General features: G+C 41.5%; 1 protein-coding gene across 4 annotated transcripts in view; it reads left to right on the top strand.

Annotated features, from left to right (window-relative positions):
- Window positions 1-18527, top strand: part of slc2a9l2 (solute carrier family 2 member 9, like 2) — a 216479-nt gene that overhangs the window by 41051 nt on the left and 156901 nt on the right. For all 4 annotated transcript variants that reach the window (XM_057844888.1, XM_057844887.1, XM_057844886.1 and 1 more), the window contains one exon: window positions 1310-1455. In XM_057844888.1, coding sequence (XP_057700871.1) covers window positions 1310-1455 — 146 coding nt within the window. The remainder of the gene's footprint in view (window positions 1-1309; window positions 1456-18527) is intronic.

Below are 18527 nucleotides of genomic sequence, written 5' to 3'. Positions count from 1 at the left end.
CACTTCACACTACACCCGCGACACTTAGGCCGTGTCTGCATGTTGCAGGGTATTTGGCAAAAAGAACTTTTTCTACGCTTTAGCCTATCATCCACACACACTTACATTTTGGGCATTGAAATGAGGTTTCGTAAAAACTTCGTCCAAAGTGAAGATATGCGAATTCTGCATTTGTAGCGCCATCATGTGGACACTGATAACTGAAGCTTAAAGTGCCTGTGACACGAAAATGCATGTTTATCTCATAATACACGCGGTATTTTATGCTCCTTAATGAAGTAGACCGCTTGGATGTGTGTGGCAGCGATCGCTATATTTATTTAGCTTTTTGAATCCCGCGCCATGAAAATGAGTGACTTCCGGCAACAGTCTCGAGTTGAGAAAGAGGGCGCTGTGACGTGTTCGGAGGAAGGAGTCCTCCAAACTATACAGCCGATTGTCTTTGTTTTTACATTCTATTGATTTAATGTGATTTTTATGATCTTCATGAGATGTAAAGCACTTTGAATTGCCTTGTGTTGAATTGCGCTATATAAATAAATTTGCCTTTGCCTTAAAATTTCATGTTACCACAACTTACATTTTATTTTTGGCACAATTAAACATTTCAAATTCTGCTTATTCAGGAATGTAGCTCTCATCCCAAAGCCTGATAACCCACATTAGAACAAGTCATTGTTGATGAGTTATGAGTACTCAAAATTCCAAGTAATACTTTTTTAGCAAATAAAATTGTACACAAAGATAAATAATAGTTACAGAAAGCCCACTATTGCGATGATATTTATGTGCATAGAGAGATTATGTAAGACTTAAAACTGATGTGCACCAATATTTGTGTACCGCATTACTATGATAGTTCTCTTTGCCTGCATGTGCTTGGCCTTGGTGTCTGTTTGGTTTTACAAAGAAAAGCAATATGTAACAGGGGAAATAGTCCTTTTTTGGGATTAAAATTTGTACAAAATAGTTCTAAAATACATAGCACAAATATTTATAGGAATGCAGTGGGCTGGGAAGAAGAAAATGACCTCTTTATATCGAAATGGATTGGTCAATAAAAAGAGAAAGCTCAAGATTCTGCTTTAGTAATCCAATCTGCAGTTTATCGCTATGAGAACTATGTTTTTTTTTTCTTAATAAATTATTATACTTTTTGCCATTTGATTCAAACATTGGTCGAAAACCACAAAAGACAAACTATCAGCAACCCTTAGGTGACAAAATTTAATGAAAGGGATATATGTTGAGTGCAAATTTTCTGCTTTGAGATGATAATAGTTCATTTATCCCTTACCATTTCTCATAGGTATAGCTCTCAGTGCACTGCCAATGTATCTTGGAGAGATTTCCCCAAGATATATCCGAGGTTTCATCGGTCAGTTCAACTCTATTCTGATCTGTCTTGGAGTGTTTGTGGGTCAGGTGCTAGGCCTACCTGAGCTGCTGGGTCAGGTGAGTTATGGATTTTTAACCTCTCTATCACCTTTAAACATTTTATAAAATTTTAGGAGAGAGAAATTTGTCAAATCCTTATCGTTGAACAAAATCAAAACCACTTAAGACAGCTGTAGCCAGGTAGAATAATTCAGCAACACCAGTTGTTTTTAATGAAAGAAAAACAGTGTTCATAGAAAAAAACTTTAATGTGACAAGAGTAATTAATATGGAAAAATATAATGAAATGTGACCATTTAAAATCAGACTTTGCTTTAAAATTCTGTTCAACAAAATTCTTTATTAAAGAAAAAGAAGAAGACGAGGAAAAACATTTTGGTATCTCAAAAGAAAATACGAGCAAGTATACATGATCGTGGGAAAGATTGTTTTTCTCCACTACAGATCATAAAAAAGATTTTTTTTTTAAAAATTGTAAAACAGGATTCTTTCCAATGGCATGCAATTGATCAAAACCTTGTCTTGCTCGTTTTGCTCACAACTTTTGATAAAACAAAAAAGTTTCATTGAACCTTCTGCACCTCTCAGAAGGTATTTTGCCCAACCTTCATACGCAAAATGCTTTTGTTTTAGGTCTGAAGTGTGCTTTATTCAAACAGCATGTTTTCGCTCCATTCACAGATATTTAATAGGGCGTACGGACCATAGCGCACAGAAGGCCACTGCAGAATAGTCAAAAGTTTTGCTTTTAATAAATGGCAAGTTGTGTGCACGAAGTAATGGCATAGTAAGTAGGCAAATAATCACTGCGTATAGACAAGTTTCCTGAGCGAAACATGGGTGGCACCATCTTTGACATTTTATGCTACGGACTTCTGGTTTAGACAAAACAACATGAAGTGCGGTCGAAGTAAGCAGTGTGCAGTCAATGTTAAAACTGCAAAATCAAACCAGAGGAACCCACGGAATCCCCCAAAATGGATTCAGCATGACGTAAATGAAGCTCTGGGACTTAATGTGTTGTTCGTTATTTCTTATCACTTCGTTGATCGTTCGCAGACAAAATTCTGAAAATCTGTGCAGCCTGTGTTAACATGAGGTGTAGATTGATACGCTGGCTGCTTTAGTGACCAAAATGAGGCAAAATTACAAATAACATTACAGTTGCTGACACGGAGAAGGGCTGACACAAATTTTGTCGTTGCAAGGAAATACTACAAGGTATTGTTCATCTGGTTTGATTAAAGTTATGATATTATGAGCTCACCACACGTGTACATGTAAACACAAATAGCGTGTCATTCTTTTTTATTGCATATATTGATCGCAATAAATCTTTTGGAAAACATGATTCCATTTCTTGTTTTATTTAAAACGATTGGTGCATGTGCAAAACAGGGCAATAAAACACAATTTATAAAATTATTTGGAAAATATTAACCAAAATGGGGCATAAGTCGAGCCTTCCCATAGCAAAGCAAAATTGAAGATGAGATCTTGTTCATGTCTTATTTACATCTCTGAGAAGTGAATCAGCAATAATCGAGACCAGGGTGGTTTTCTGTTTTCTCAAATTTGTCTCATGAGAAATAAGTCTCTTAGTGAACATTACCTGAGAAGGTCTTAAGTCTTAAGGTCTTAATAGTTCTACTGGCACGATTTTTCAATAGAGTCTCACAGTTGTCTCCTTTCAAGATCTCACCAAGAGACAACTATGAGTACTTGTGTCGATCTCAAACGCGTCTCAATTTTATCTCCTTGAAGTCACGATCTCAGTAAAGTCTCAGTAAAAGACATGGATGAGCAAAGTATTTTATTTCTTAAACTTGCCTCAGCTGCCTCTTTTACTGATCTCGCCAAGCAACCCTATATTGTCTCAGTCACAAATACAGTATTTCTCAATTTGATAACCTTCCAGTCTGCAATTGCTCATTTTGGGTTTTCAAGGTTCTTTCATTGTAACAAAGAGTAGTGTCTTCTCTGACGTGTCCAATCACATCTTAATTCATATCATGCCGAAATCCAAGAAAATATTATAATTGTTAAAATAATTAAATAACATCTGATTCATTTGTTTCCCCGCACGGAAACAGCGACAGCCAAAACAAGTGCCGCTCGGCCAATGCTGCCTCGCGTGCGCCAACCGGGAAGGCGGAACTTCGCGCGTTCTCTTCTTATTTTAACCCTGTACTGACTCCATGTTTCAAAAGTTTAAAGAAGACTCACCGAAAACGGGTTGACAATTTATTCCTCGACAATGGTCAAAAACAAGGCAAAAACAGACGAAGGAGGGAACAAATGCTGAATCCAACGCAAGGCTACATAGCAAATGTTTCCGAGCAGCAAATCTGTCTTATCTCAGTGTCCAGTGTTTTTTAAGTCTGTGGGCCGGCCAATGGTGTGTCCGGGCGTTGCTTTGGGATCATCCCTCTCTGGCCGGTTTCGGGCTGTTTAGGTTCGTGCGTGGATGGGATGTGGTTGCCACAGTGACCGACGCTGGTCTTGACGTCACAAGTGCCTGCTATCAACTTTGTTATCTGGGCTGGCACTACTTGTTTTAGGACAAAACGCGCTGGTATTTGTCCTTGTTCGTTTGTCGGGAGGACTGATTGCCAGAGTTGGTGCGTCAGTCTTGCTCGTGGCGCACACGTTTGGTGTTCTGTGATAAGATGGCGTTGTGTATCTATTCTGTTTCTTTAAACTATGGTGTGCTATTTTTTTTACATTAGGTGTGTTAGAGTAGTGCAGTCCTACAGTGAATATCAAAAAATGATACTATTCCCTGATTGATTATATTACGTGTGTTCGAGTAATGCAAACAGTTAGACGGTGCCTACGAGAAACGGTACCATTTTTCCCCCTCATGAGCGCCGATAAGGTGATTAACTTTACTGTGTCAAGGGCACTGGGTGAAGTCTGCCTAAACTATAGTTAGATGAATGTGTTAGACTAATGCAAACAATAATATGGTGTGTGCGAGAACGGTACCTTTTCCCTTCAATTCTTTCATTGTAACAAAGAGTAGTTAGTGTCTGCTCTGACATGTCCAATCACATCTTAATTCATATCATGCCAAAATCCACGAAAATATTATAATTGGTCAAATAATTAAATAACATCTGATTCATTTGGTTCATCTTGTTCAATGTAAAAATTAAAGAAAACTATCGGCCGCTACAAATGCCTTATTGGTTTTTGGTTTCGAAGACCTAAAGTTTACCACAAAATAGTGTGAAGAACCTTAGTCCTCTTGTTTAATGACGTAATCAAAACAGGCAACATGCTGGCTGACGATGTCTTGCTAAAACAACTGGCTCACGGGCAATATGTCTGCCATTTGGATTTTTTTGGTTTTTGTTTTGAAACATCAAAGAAATATATGAATTATTACATTAACTAACATATCATCACTGCTACACGCTCTTTCCGAAGTTGCTTTCCATTGATGTGCCGCGTCACATCGAGCCCAGTGCATCTGAGCCTGTGCGTTGCTCAGTGGTAGAGAAGTCGTTCCCCAACCCAGAGGTTGTGAGTTCAACTCTCTGTCCTGATGAATTCAGCTAAGTACCCTTGAGCAAGATACTGAACCCCACATTGCTGCAGCAGGTAGATGAGGATATAGTGTCAAAGCGCTTTGAGTGCCTGAAAGGTGCTTTACAAGTATAACTCCATTTTCAATTAAGAGCATTTCTCTTCTCAAATATTGCTCAAATCTGTTTTTCTCAAATCAATCTCCTGTGTCTCAATGATGTCATTGCCCATTTTGACTCATCAGTTGCTCCTAAGGGTACTCTTAGGAGCACAAACTCAGAAACAAATAAGCAAAGAATGAGATAAATTTGAGATGATCAAATTCATCTCACGAGACGAGATTAAGCAGCAGATAAGTAGCAAATTTTTGCTATGGGTTCCATCATCAAAGTAGAACGCACGTAGTCTCGATATATGTCCATCAACGTACAGTAAGTGTTGTTGTGAGGCACATCAAGTTATCTTCCCTTGCCTAACAGCTTTTCCACCTGTAAACAAATGAACAAAAACTTCTAGCACTTGCATTTATGCATTTAGAGTAAGAAGCCCATGTATGACTTGTCGTAGATGAGTGTTTGTTTTTCATTTATCTTTTTTTAACTAGATTTAGCAAAGCTAATAATGTCTCAGCTGTGCCGAAAAACACAGAATTATAGTCAGAATGGACATAATAGTGCAATCCGACATATGCTGATTAGCAACAGGCTAGCAGCAGATAGCATGTGTTTCAGCGACAGCAGTACAGTAGTTGTAGTGAATAATATTAAACATCATCACAATTACAATCATCATCATCATAATAACAATATCGAAGACAATAAATCGTTCATGCGCAAGATTTCAGCTTTAGTCTTTTTGGAGCACTGGACACATGAAAATGCAGTTATAGGAAGAACATACCCTCCATAACACAGTGGCAACATTGCTACATAAACAATCGATCTTTGTGGTGGCACAGGCTTGGTTCCACATGCGCCTTCATGAACATGTTGTCCTCCCATGTCGTGATGATGGCAGATTGATGTGGTATTTCCAAATTGTCTTTTTGAGGGATTTTGATGAGTGATGCCACTTCAGCTCCACTGTTGTTTTGGTAAGAGAAAGTGTAAAACGGAAGTCGTGAGCAGAAATGCATAAGAAAAAGCGGAAGTACCTCAGAAACTTGTAATATTCAATAGTTTGCTTTTCCAAAGCAATTATGTGGCTCTAAAATGACATCGCAGGGCGCGGTTTGTCAAAGACGGGCACTTTATTGCTTTGTCCAATGCCGTGAAAACTAAAAGATGTAAAAATTAAACTTAGACACTTAAAGAAAATGGTGACATGCTAAACAGAAATCAAGCTAACCTTGTGGCCACCTGCCACTTTGGAGGTCTTAGGCGAGTGAATGCGAAATCGAGTGCATTCCAAACTTAATGAAATAATAGTACAATTAATAACAGTCACAAAACACATCGCACAATACAGAAATGTAACAAAAAATACCTTCTGCAAATAGCACTTCTTGATTTCTATGCAGCTGGCCAGCTCTCCCAGCTGCTGCGAATGACTTATTGAAAATCTTTTTCGTCTCTGGGGAGAGCAGGTCTCGCTGCAACTTACACCATGCAACAGACCACTGATAATCTCCCTCGATCTGGGGCTCCATGCAAGATCTCACCCCGTGGCGTCAAAATGATAACAAGAACGGTGAGCAAAAATCCCAGAACCACACGGGGGAACCTAGTGAATGACCTACAGAGAGCTGGGACAACAGTAACAAAGGCTACTATCAGTAACACAATGCGCCGCCAGGGACTCAAATCCTGCACTGCCAGACGTGTCCCCCTGCTAAAGAAAGTACACGTCCAGGCTCCTCTGCGGTTTGCTAGAGAGCATTTGGATGATCCAGAAGAGGACTGGGAGAATGTGTTATGGTCAGATGAAACCAAAATAGAACTTTTTGGTAGAAACACAGGTTCTCGTGTTTGGAGGAAAAAGAATACTGAATTGCACCATACCCACTGTGAAGCATGGGGGTGGAAACATCATGCTTTGGGGCTGTTTTTCTGCAAAGGGACCAGGACGACTGATCTGTGTAAAGAAAAGAATGAATGGGGCCATGTATCGAGAGATTTTGAGTGAAAATCTCCTTCCATCAGCAAGGGCATTGAAGATGAGACGTGGCTTGGTCTTTCAGCATGACAGTGATCCCAAACACACAGCCAGGAAAACAAAGGAGTGGCTTCGTAGGAAGCATTTTAAGGTCCTGAAATGGCCTAGCCAGTCTCCAGATCTCAACCCGATAGAAAATCTGTGAAGGGAGTTGAAAGTCCGTGTTGCCCAACGACAGCCCCAAAACATCACTGCTCTAGAGGAGATCTGCATGGAGGAATGGGCCAAAATACCAGCAATAGTGTGTGAAAAGCTTCGAAAAGTTAAAGAAAACGTTTGGCCTCCGTTATTGCCAACAAAGGGTACATAACATAGTATTGAGATGAACTTTTGGTATTGACCAAATACTTATTTTCCACCACGATTTGCAAATAAATTCTTTAAAAATCAAACAATATTATTTTCAGTTTTTTTTCCCCCACATTCTGTCTCTCATGGTTGAGGTTTACCCATGTTGACAATTAAAGGCCTCTCTAATATTTTCAAGTGGGAGAACTTGCACAATTAGTGGTTGAATAAATACTTATTTGCTCCACTGTATATTGCCTGACTTTAACAAAAACATAACCTTTAACTTATGTTTCTATCTTGAGACTATTCGAGGTTACCAGGTTTGTAGATATGCAACAATATGCAACATCCAAAATCTTTCAAAGAAAGAAAAAAAAAAAAAAAAACCCAAACAACATCAAGCTTTCTTGTAAATTGCTCGTAGTGATATTGATTGGACATCCAAATTATATTAGCCTTCCACTTTCAAGGAGTAATGCACATTTTATTTTGTAAATCTGTGTGGATAGTTTATTTACCCTGATGTAGAGCAATCCTAAAGGCTTGTATGAATGTAATGTTAGCAATTGTTTTACTCATAAAACTTTAATTGTTCATGACTCATTTTTTTAGTGCGTCAACAAAACATCAATTCTTACACTGATTGTTTGTGCTTCTGATAATCCTCATGTGATCTATCAAGGATGATCTGGAAATGTCAAATTGGGAATTGGATTTAAATAGAGACTTGGAATGGATGGTTATTCTTGAGTGTAATATCTTCCATTCTGCAGCTGCAGCAGGTTGTTTGCGTTCAGCTTGACATTCAAGCTTGAGCTCATCTCGGTGGGGGGTAGAAACAATTCCTTAGCCTGTATCTAATAATTGGCATCCCATTTTTCTAACGGAGAGTGTAAATTATGAAATCGTACTTTCATGTCACAACCCTATTTTTATTTATAGGCAGCATAGCATTTAATTGGTTTATTTTGTATTTTTCTGATACGGGCTGGAATTCTTATCTATTCATGTTTTGCCAAGATTTTAGTCATTTTTTTTACAGTGAATCAGTAATAATTTATCACTGTGTTTGGTATTCTTCTGCAGGGTAGCATTATTTTCTGAGATATATGCACGAGTATAGATAGAATGTTTTGAAGTTAACATGTTTGAAAGTGGTAGCCAAGTGATATCTGCCTAACCTGCAATTGGCTGGGGACCACTTAAGGAAGTACTATTGGCTGTTTGTGTAAATCAGAAATTTCATGACGATACAATATCGATTCTTTCACGACTATATGACATTTGTCAAAATTACAAAGTTTGCCAAGAGTCAATTTGATTCGAGGGCCTTTGAGCAATGTGACATGGCAGGATATAGACATTCAACACAATCAGTTACATTTCACAACTAACGAAATTCGAATTTTAGGGCGCTTGGACAATTGATTTACTGAAACATTTCAAACAATAAAATAACAATTCTATTTAAAAAAAAAAAAAATATATATATATATATGTATATATATAAAACGACCTAACTAAAAGATGATATTTGATGTTGATGTTTTGCGTTTCGATCGATTTCCATTCGATATTGCTTAAACAATTAATATAGCAATCCATATTGATACATTGTTACAGTACAGTGTAGTACCATACAGTTCAGTTCTGGATGTGCCCTGTGAGTGAGATCCGCACTTGTTGCCCAAAGTTAGCAGACATGGGCTCCAGTTACTGAAACTCTTGTGAATATAAAGACAGGAAAATGAATGAATGGATGGAAGGTTTTCTGAAGAGAACCTAATACGACAATACAAGAGCAGCCTGACACAAAAAGAAAAAAACAAAAACAAACCCTAAATCTGAGGCAATTGTGTTTGTGTTTTTCCCTTTGGAAGGAATCTGTTGCGAGTAAGACATTCCCAAAAGTATGTGCAGTAATTATATACTACCATAATTTCCCGAATATATGGCGCACCCGTGTATAACGCGCACCTCAAATTTACTTATAAAATCTAGGAAAAATTATTGTACCGTTTATAACGCGCACCCTAATTTTAGCACCAATAAATAGAAGAATACAAGAAAACAGAGCTCGTGTACAGATACAGAAATGTCATTTTACTGACTGATGAAACACAGCACATGCATAGCATATTGGTAGTTCAAAACATGATCATAAACTGACAATATTTACGGTAATAATATGATTTGACAACTTCTCCAACTTACCAGAATCTAGGAGAAAACAAAACAGATGTGACTTTTTAAAGGCTGCTGTAAACCTTCCTTGTTTCATCATGATGAATAAGTGTTTCCTCCATGGATTGATACGGTAAAATGAAAGTGAGAATGTAAGTCGGAAATCCGAGAGAGTTCATCGCTGTCGACACGACCGTAACAATAGGAACTATTGTTTTTTGGGTTTGAGTTTCCCAAGGGACATAGTTGACGGACACACACAGGAAGTCTGTGTTGGTACGTTTGTTATGGTCCGAATTGCAGAGCTGCAATAAACGTTGACTCAAATGAGTTCAAGAAACTAAATTCTGTGCTTTATGAAGAGTGAAAAAAACAGAATTTAACACAGACGAAATCATTTGGCTGATCAGAGTGAAGTATTACCGAAACAAAATGGTGACATCACGTACCGTAATGGCCGGCAACTGATCGCCGCATACGTTTCTTCAACACAACGTGTCTGTGTCAATAATTAAAAAAAAAAAAAAAATCGGTTTATATATATATATATAATATATATGCGTATATTTCTGTCTCCATCCATGTACCCGTATTATAATGCGCACCATGATTTTACAAGTTGATTTTGGGGAAAAAAAGTGCGCGTTATATTCGGGAAATTACGGTATACATATATGCAGTAAGAGAAAGCTGGAGCCTATCCCAATTGACTTCAGAAACCCCCTGAAGTGAGGCTCTATGTCTATGATGATGTATGAACAGAGGGCCACTGCTACTTTACTTTGACACATTTTTTCTTCTTCTAAAGATTGTTTTCTCCCATATGACCCTGTCCTTTGAAACACATTTATGTAACGCAATGATCAGATGCAATGAAAAGTGTTTTGTGCTTGTTCCCCTGATAAAATGTTGCAAAGCTGCTTTGCTTTGCACTTTTGCTTTTCTCCTTTTGCATTGATTTATAAAAGCTACAAAGCCTTCCGTTCTTAATCCTCTCACGATTGCCTCTGTTGTTTGTCCATATTGCTTAGTTAAGTGATATGAGTGCCACTGTTTAGGATATAGTACAATGACATTTGATTCCCCAGAGATCATAGCTTCTGTATAAGATATGAGTTGGAAAATAGTCAATAAAAAGAAGAAGTTCTCTCTTGTTTGTCAGTTTAATGAAGCAAGTAGACCAAGGGTGTAGGTTTGGTCTCAATATTGGTAGGGATGATATAACAGCATAACCTGCATGTACACTTTTTGCTGGGAACGAAACATTAATAAGACCAGTTGTATAGAGTTCATTTTGCCTACACTTATAAATTCGTCAAACCTTTTCTTTTATCCCAGGCAATAGTAGGTTGTTTTATTTACCTGACCTTGTTCCGGGGTCGGGTCGCGGGGGCAGCAGCTTTAACAGGGAAGCCCAGACTTCCCTCTCCCCAGCCACTTCAACCAGCTCCTCCGGCGGGATCCCAAGGCGTTCCCAGGCCAGCCGAGAGACATAGTCTCTCCAGCGTGTCCTGGGTCGTCCCCGGGGCCTCCCGCCGGTGGGACATGCCCGGAACACCTCTCCAGGGAGGCGTCCGGGAGGCATCCGAACCAGATGCCCGAGCCACCTCAGCTGGCTTCTCTCTACGCGGAGGAGTAGCGGCTCGACGCCGAGTCCCTCCCGGATGACCGAGCTTCTCACCCTATCTCTAAGGGAGAGCCCGGACACCCTGCGGAGGAAACTCATTTCGGCCGCTTGTATCCGGGATCTTGTTCTTTCGGTCACGACCCAAAGCTCGTGACCATAGGTGAGGGTAGGAACGTAGATCGACTGGTAAATCGAGAGCTTTGCCTTTCGGCTCAGCTCCTTCTTCACCACTACGGACCGGTGCAGCGTCCGCATTACTGCAGACGCCGCACCGATTCGCCTGTCGATCTCCCGCCCCCTCCTACCGTCACTCGTGAACAAGACCCCAAGATACTTGAACTCCTCCACTTGGGGCAGGATCTCATCCCCGACCCGGAGAGGGCACTCCACCCTTTTCCGACTGAGGACCATGGTCTCGGATTTGGAGGTGCTGATCTTCATCCCAACCGCTTCACACTCAGCTGCGAACCGCTCCAGTGAGAGTTGGAGGTCACGGCTTGATGAAGCCAACAGCACTAAATCATCTGCAAAAAGCAGAGATTCAATGCTGAGGTCACCAAACCGGACCCCCTCAGCGCTTCGGCTGCGCCTAGAAATTCTGTCCATAAAAGTTATGAACAAAATCGGTGACAAAGGGCAGCCTTGGCGGAGTCCAACCCTCACTGGGAACGAATTCGACTTACTGCCGGCAATGCGGACCAGACTCTGACACCGGTCGTACAGGGACCGAACAGCCCTTACCAAGGGGCTCGGTACCCCGTACTCCCGGAGCACCCTCCACAGGATTCCCCTAGGCACACGGTCGAACGCCTTCTCCAAATCCACAAAACACATGTAGACTGGTTGGGCGAACTCCCATGCACCCTCGAGGACCCTGCTGAGGGTGTAGAGCTGGTCCACTGTTCCACGGCCGGGACGAAAACCACACTGCTCCTCCTGAATCCGAGATTCGACTTCCCGACGGACCCTCCTCTCCAGCACCCCTGAATAGACTTTACCGGGGAGGCTGAGGAGTGTGATTCCTCTATAATTGGAACACACCCTCCGGTCCCCCTTTTTAAAAAGGGGGACCACCACTCCGGTCTGCCAATCCAGAGGCACTGTCCCCGATGTCCACGCGATGTTGTAGAGGCGTGTCAGCCATGACAGCCCTACAACATCCAGAGCCTTTAGGAACTCCGGGCGGATCTCATCCACCCCCGGGGCCTTGCCACCGAGGAGCTTACCAACCGCCTCAGTGACTTCATTCCCAGAGATCGAAGAGCCCACCTCAGAGTCCCCAGACTCTGCTTCCTCAAAGGAAGGCGTGTCGGTGGAATTGAGGAGGGCTTCGAAGTATTCTCTCCACCGACTCACGACGTCCCGAGTCGAGGTCAGCAGTACACCATCTTCACTATACACAGTGTTAATAGTGCACTGCTTTCCTCTCCTCAGACGCCGGATGGTGGACCAGAATTTCCTCGAAGCCGTCCGGAAGTCGTTTTCCATGGCCTCACCGAACTCCTCCCATGTCCGAGTTTTTGCCTCGGCGACTGCCGAGGCCGCAGTCCGCTTGGCCAGCCGGTACCTGTCAGCTGCCTCCGGAGTCCCACAGGCCAAAAAGGCCCGATAGGCCTCCTTCTTCAGCTTGACGGCATCCCTTACCGCTGGTGTCCACCAGCGGGTTCGGGGATTGCCGCCACGACAGGCACCAACCACCTTACGGCCACAGCTCTGATCGGCCGCCTCAACAATGGAGGTGCGGAACATGGCCCACTCGGACTCAATGTCCCCCACCTCCCCCGAGACAAGGGAGAAGTTCTGCCGGAGGTGGGTGTTGAAACTCTTTCTGACAGGGGATTCTGCCAGACGTTCCCAGCAGACCCTCACAATACGTTTGGGCCTGCCAGGTCTGGCCAGCATCTTCCCCCGCCATCGGAGCCAACACACCACCAGGTGGTGATCAGTTGACAGCTCCGCCCCTCTCTTCACCCGAGTGTCCAAAACATGCGGCCGCAAGTCCGATGACACGATTACGAAGTCGATCATCGAACTGCGGCCTAGGGTGTCCTGGTGCCAAGTGCACATATGGACACCCCTATGTTTGAACATGGTGTTCGTTATAGACAAACCGTGACGAGCACAGAAGTCCAATAACAGAACACCACTCGGGTTCTGATCGGGGGGGCCGTTCCTCCCAATCACGCCCCTCCAGGTCTCACTGTCATTGCCCACGTGAGCGTTGAAGTCCCCCAGTAGAACGAGGGAGTCCCCAGAGGGGGCGCTCTCTAGCACACCCTCCAAGGACTCCAAAAAGGGTGGGTATTCTGAACTGCTGTTCGGTGCATAAGCACAAACAACAGTTAGAACCCGTCCCCCCACCCGAAGGCGGAGGGAGGCTACCCTCTCGTCTACCGGGTTAAACCCCAACGTACAGGCGCCAAGCCGGGGGGCAATAAGTATGCCCACACCTGCCCGGCGCCTCTCACCATGGGCAACTCCAGAGTGGAAGAGAGTCCAACCCCTCTCGAGAGGATTGGTACCAGAACCCAAGCTGTGTGTGGAGGAGAGTCCGACTATATCTAGTCGGAACTTCTCTGCCTCACACACCAGCTCAGGCTCCTTCCCTGCCAGAGAGGTGACATTCCATGTCCCAAGAGTTAGCTTCAGCAGCTGGGGGTCGGACCGCCAAGGCCCCCGCCTTTGGCTGCCGCCCAACTCCCTACGCACCTGATCATTTTTCTTAAATCTAGTCGAATAATTTTCTCTATCTTGTTTTGATTGTTAAAGGCTAATTAACAGATTAATGCGTCAGATTCTTCCACTTTAAGTAAATATTATATGTTCTTGTTAAGGCCATACATCTAAAAATGGGTCATTATTCACTTAAATCAAGTAAAAATGCTATAAAAAATGTTTTGAACAATGTCTGTTCTTGAATTAAGAACATTTCTGATAAACAAGTTTTTATTAAATATTACATATACCAATGTTTTGCTTAAAATAAGCTTATTTTCAGCTAGGTATTTTTCTTATCTCAAGAAATCTAAGTGAGTAAAATTTACCTGAAGCACTAGCAGATAAATTCACTTATTTTTAGTCGATTTACACTGAAAACAAGGGAATTTCAAGTTTTTTTTCTTTCTTCATTTTTAAGGAAGAGGGGTTTTGCAGTGCATTATTGGTTTACGTAGGCGGTACACCAGGGGTGCCCAATCCCGATCCTCGAGAGCCCCTATCCAGCTTGTTTTCCATGTCTCCCTCCTCTAACATACCTGAATCATCTAAGCAGGATCGCTATCAGGCTGCTGCTGAGCTTGCTGATGAGCTGATCATTTGATTCAGGTGTGTTAAAGGAGGGAGACGCGGAAAGCAACCTGGATAGGGGCTCTCGAGGACCGGGATTGGGCACCCCTGTGGTACACCATTCGATTCAAACGTTTGTTTTCAAAAACACTAAAGAAACATTTTGAAAACTTCAAGAATAAGTCTGGATGGATTTTATGACCAAATTTACATTGCAATACTTGAACACAAATTATATTAACATACACAAAAAATACAAACTTGTTAATTATCTCTTCAATATCCAGGAAAGCAAATAATAAATGTTTCTGCGCATGCGCATAATGTTAAAAATGGCCACGAATGCAGCGGTTCCAAAGTAAACACGACAAACATTCGATAAAGAAAGGAATATTTACTTACGTTCGATCATGGACGGACATGTACAAAAGTTCTCCTCAGACACATCGTGCAATGTGGCTGCACGCAACTCAACTGCACGCCGCTCTCTCACTGTTAATGTCTTCGCCGTGTCTTTAAGCATTTATTTATACCATATTTGAGTTGCACTTGTATTATTATGATGTAACTTGCTTATTTAGCACCATTAGATAACATTGAGGGTCAAACTGAACGTAAAAGAGCGCTTATTCACAAAAGCTTCGGGAGCAAAATATTGTCAGGGTGAAAAATTTGACAGAACACCGGCTCTGAACGCTTGAGTGTGTGTGTAGTGGGGGGGGGGGGGGGGGGGTGTCAAGTCATCAGCCAATCAAAGTTGCATTTGAGCGGAAAAAAATGGACTAGAACATTCAGCAAATGAAAAGGGGTCAATATAAGTCTGAACAAATTGAATATACTGTAATTCACTTAATAATTGTATGGTTAATTCTATCCTTACAAAATGGGAAGACAATCTAAATTACCTATATAATTGAAGTCATTTATATAGGGTGACCATATTTTGATTCCCAAAAAAGAGGATACTGAGCCCGGCCTTAAGATACTTGAATTTTACTCGAAGTTCACTCAAAGATGCCTATAGTATCACTTTAATATATTTAAAGTGTGCCCCCTGACTTTGGATGGAAAAATGCAGTTTGAAAAAAAAAAAAAAAAAAAAAAAAATGACTTAAAAAAAAATACTATGTAGACCCATGGAAATGTAGTCCAGTCAATATCAATACACATACACACTGTAGGCTTATAAATTACTATCACGATAGTTGTCCTTGACAAATTGTTATTCCCATTCAATTGATATTCTCATTCAATGTTCTAGATTGCACACAAACAACAACCGAAATAAACTGGCAAACTATTCAACCAGCATGTTTCCAAACGTAGCAGTTCAAAACTACGTTTCCCATAATGCCTAGCGTGGTTTAGCTTACTGATAGCTAGCTGAGGCAAAAATCAAACTTTGCTACAAAAGTTTACAATTATCGGCAGCGCAACGATGCGACACCAAACGGGATTTTACAGTCAAAGCTCCGACAGAAGTCAACAGTTGCCATTATATACAGTGCCTTGCAAAAGTATTCGGCCCCCTTGAATCTTGCAACCTTTCGCCACTTTTCAGGTGTCAAACATAAAGATATGAAATTTAATTTTTTTTGTCAAGAATCAACAACAAGTGGGACACAATCGTGAAGTGGAACAACATTTATTGGATAATTTAAACTTTTTTAACAAATAAAAAACTGAAAAGTGGGGCGTGCAATATTATTCGGCCCCTTTACTTTCAGTGCAGCAAACTCACTCCAGAAGTTCAGTGAGGATCTCTGAATGATCCAATGTTGTCCTAAATGACCGATGATGATAAATAGAATCCACCTGTGTGTAATCAAGTCTCCGTACAAAGGCACCTAATCTGTGATAGTCTCAGGGTTCTGTTTAAAGTACAGAGAGCATTATGAAAACCAAGGAACACACCAGGCAGGTCCGAGATACTGTTGTGGAGAAGTTTAAAGCCGGATTTGGATACAAAAAGATTTCCCAAGCTTTAAACATCTCAAGGAGCACTGTGCAAGCCATCATATTGAAATGGAAGGAGCATCAGACCACTGCAAATCTACCAAGACCCGGCCGTCCTTCAAAACTTTCTTCTCAAACAAGGAGAAAACTGATCAGAGATGCAGCCAAGAGGCCCATGATCACTCTGGATGAACTGCAGAGATCTACAGCTGAGGTGGGAGAGTCTGTCCATAGGACAACAATCAGTCGTACACTGCACAAATCTGGCCTTTATGGAAGAGTGGCAAGAAGAAAGCCATTTCTCAAAGATATCCATAAAAAGTCTCGTTTAAAGTTTGCCACAAACCACCTGGGAGACACACCAAACATGTGGAAGAAGGTGCTCTGGTCAGATGAAACCAAAATTGAACTTTTTGGCCACAATGCAAAACGATATGTTTGGCGTAAAAGCAACACAGCTCATCACCCTGAACACACCATTCCCACTGTCAAACATGGTGGTGGCAGCATCATGGTTTGGGCCTGCTTTTCTTCAGCAGGGACAGGGAAGATGGTTAAAATTGACGGGAAGATGGATGCAGCCAAATACAGGAACATTCTGGAAGAAAACCTGTTGGTGTCTGCACAAGACCTGAGACTGGGACGGACAGGACAGTGATCCAAAACATAAAGCCAAATCTACAATGGAATGGTTAAAAAATAAACGTATCCAGGTGTTAGAATGGCCAAGTCAAAGTCCAGACCTGAATCCAATCGAGAATCTGTGGAAAGAGCTGAAGACTGCTGTTCACAAACACTCTCCATCCAACCTCACTGAGCTCGAGCTGTTTTGCAAGGAAGAATGGGCAAGAATGTCAGTCTCTCGATGTGGAAAACTGATAGAAACATACCCCAAGCGACTTGCAGCTGTAATTGGAGCAAAAGGTGGCGCTACAAAGTATTAATGCAAGGGGGCCGAATAATATTGCATGCCCCACTTTTCAGTTTTTTATTTGTTAAAAAAGTTTAAATTATCCAATAAATGTTGTTCCACTTCACGATCGTGTCCCACTTGTTGTTGATTCTTGCCAAAAAAATTAAAATTTTATATCTTTATGTTTGAAGCCTGAAATGTGGCGAAAGGTTGCAAGGTTCAAGGGGGCCGAATACTTTTGCAAGGCACTGTATGTATTTATCATAAAAAACTTAACAATTGGGCAGGCGTTGTGGCCAAATAATCAACCCAGTAGATGGCGGTAATGCCTAACGATGGGGTAAACTGCCAACAAAAACAAGAAGAACGACTTCTTCCCTCCCTACTACTAGGAGCCATGTCATCGCAGGCAGGCGCTGCCACCCAGCGGCCGGAGGGATTCTCTTCAAATTGGTCCTGTAAAAAATAATAAAAACCGGACGTTTTTATAAATTTATAAAACCCGCTCGGACGACGAGGATACTATGTGAAAGTAGGACTTGTCCGGGCAAAAGAGGATGTTTGGTCACCCTGATATATATAATGCAAATAAGGTTGCGTAAAAGTTGTTGGGTACAATTTGAGCATCCTGAAAAGTTGGTAGTGTTATGTACCTACCATATATCTGGGTCCGCATCTGGATCAATAAGCATTGGCTGATTTCAATTCACATCTTTCATTGTTTGAGGTTCATTTATTCCCCAAGCATATTGCACCATTTTTGAATAATTTTGAATCTGTCTCCTATTAGACAATCAATCATCTTCCTCTAAATATGGCAAGACGCGTCACAGTGCAACCACATAGAGTTGAGCAGCTATCTTGATCTCAAAGAAATTGCTGCCTCCTTAACTGAACCTTGAAATTAATCTAAATATTTTTTTCCTATCCCCACCCCAAATATTAAACTGGCTAATAGATCTGGAGAGCGGAAATCAAAAGCATATACCTTGTTGAGTTGTTTATGTGTATGTATATAGGCTATGTTATTAATAGGGTGCAGCCATTTATTTGCAGTTGCATTGATATCTGATACAGGGCTGCTTTGTATCCACATTTGGCAGAAGCCTATACCCCTTGAAACATGCAGTGTAAACCCATCCTTATTTTGCACTGACATTTAGACATGAGCAAGACACAATCTCATTT

Source organism: Corythoichthys intestinalis, chromosome 9 (assembly GCF_030265065.1).
Source record: "Corythoichthys intestinalis isolate RoL2023-P3 chromosome 9, ASM3026506v1, whole genome shotgun sequence".
Taxonomy (NCBI): Eukaryota; Metazoa; Chordata; class Actinopteri; order Syngnathiformes; family Syngnathidae; genus Corythoichthys; species Corythoichthys intestinalis.
This window is presented reverse-complemented; position numbering and strand designations above follow the sequence as displayed.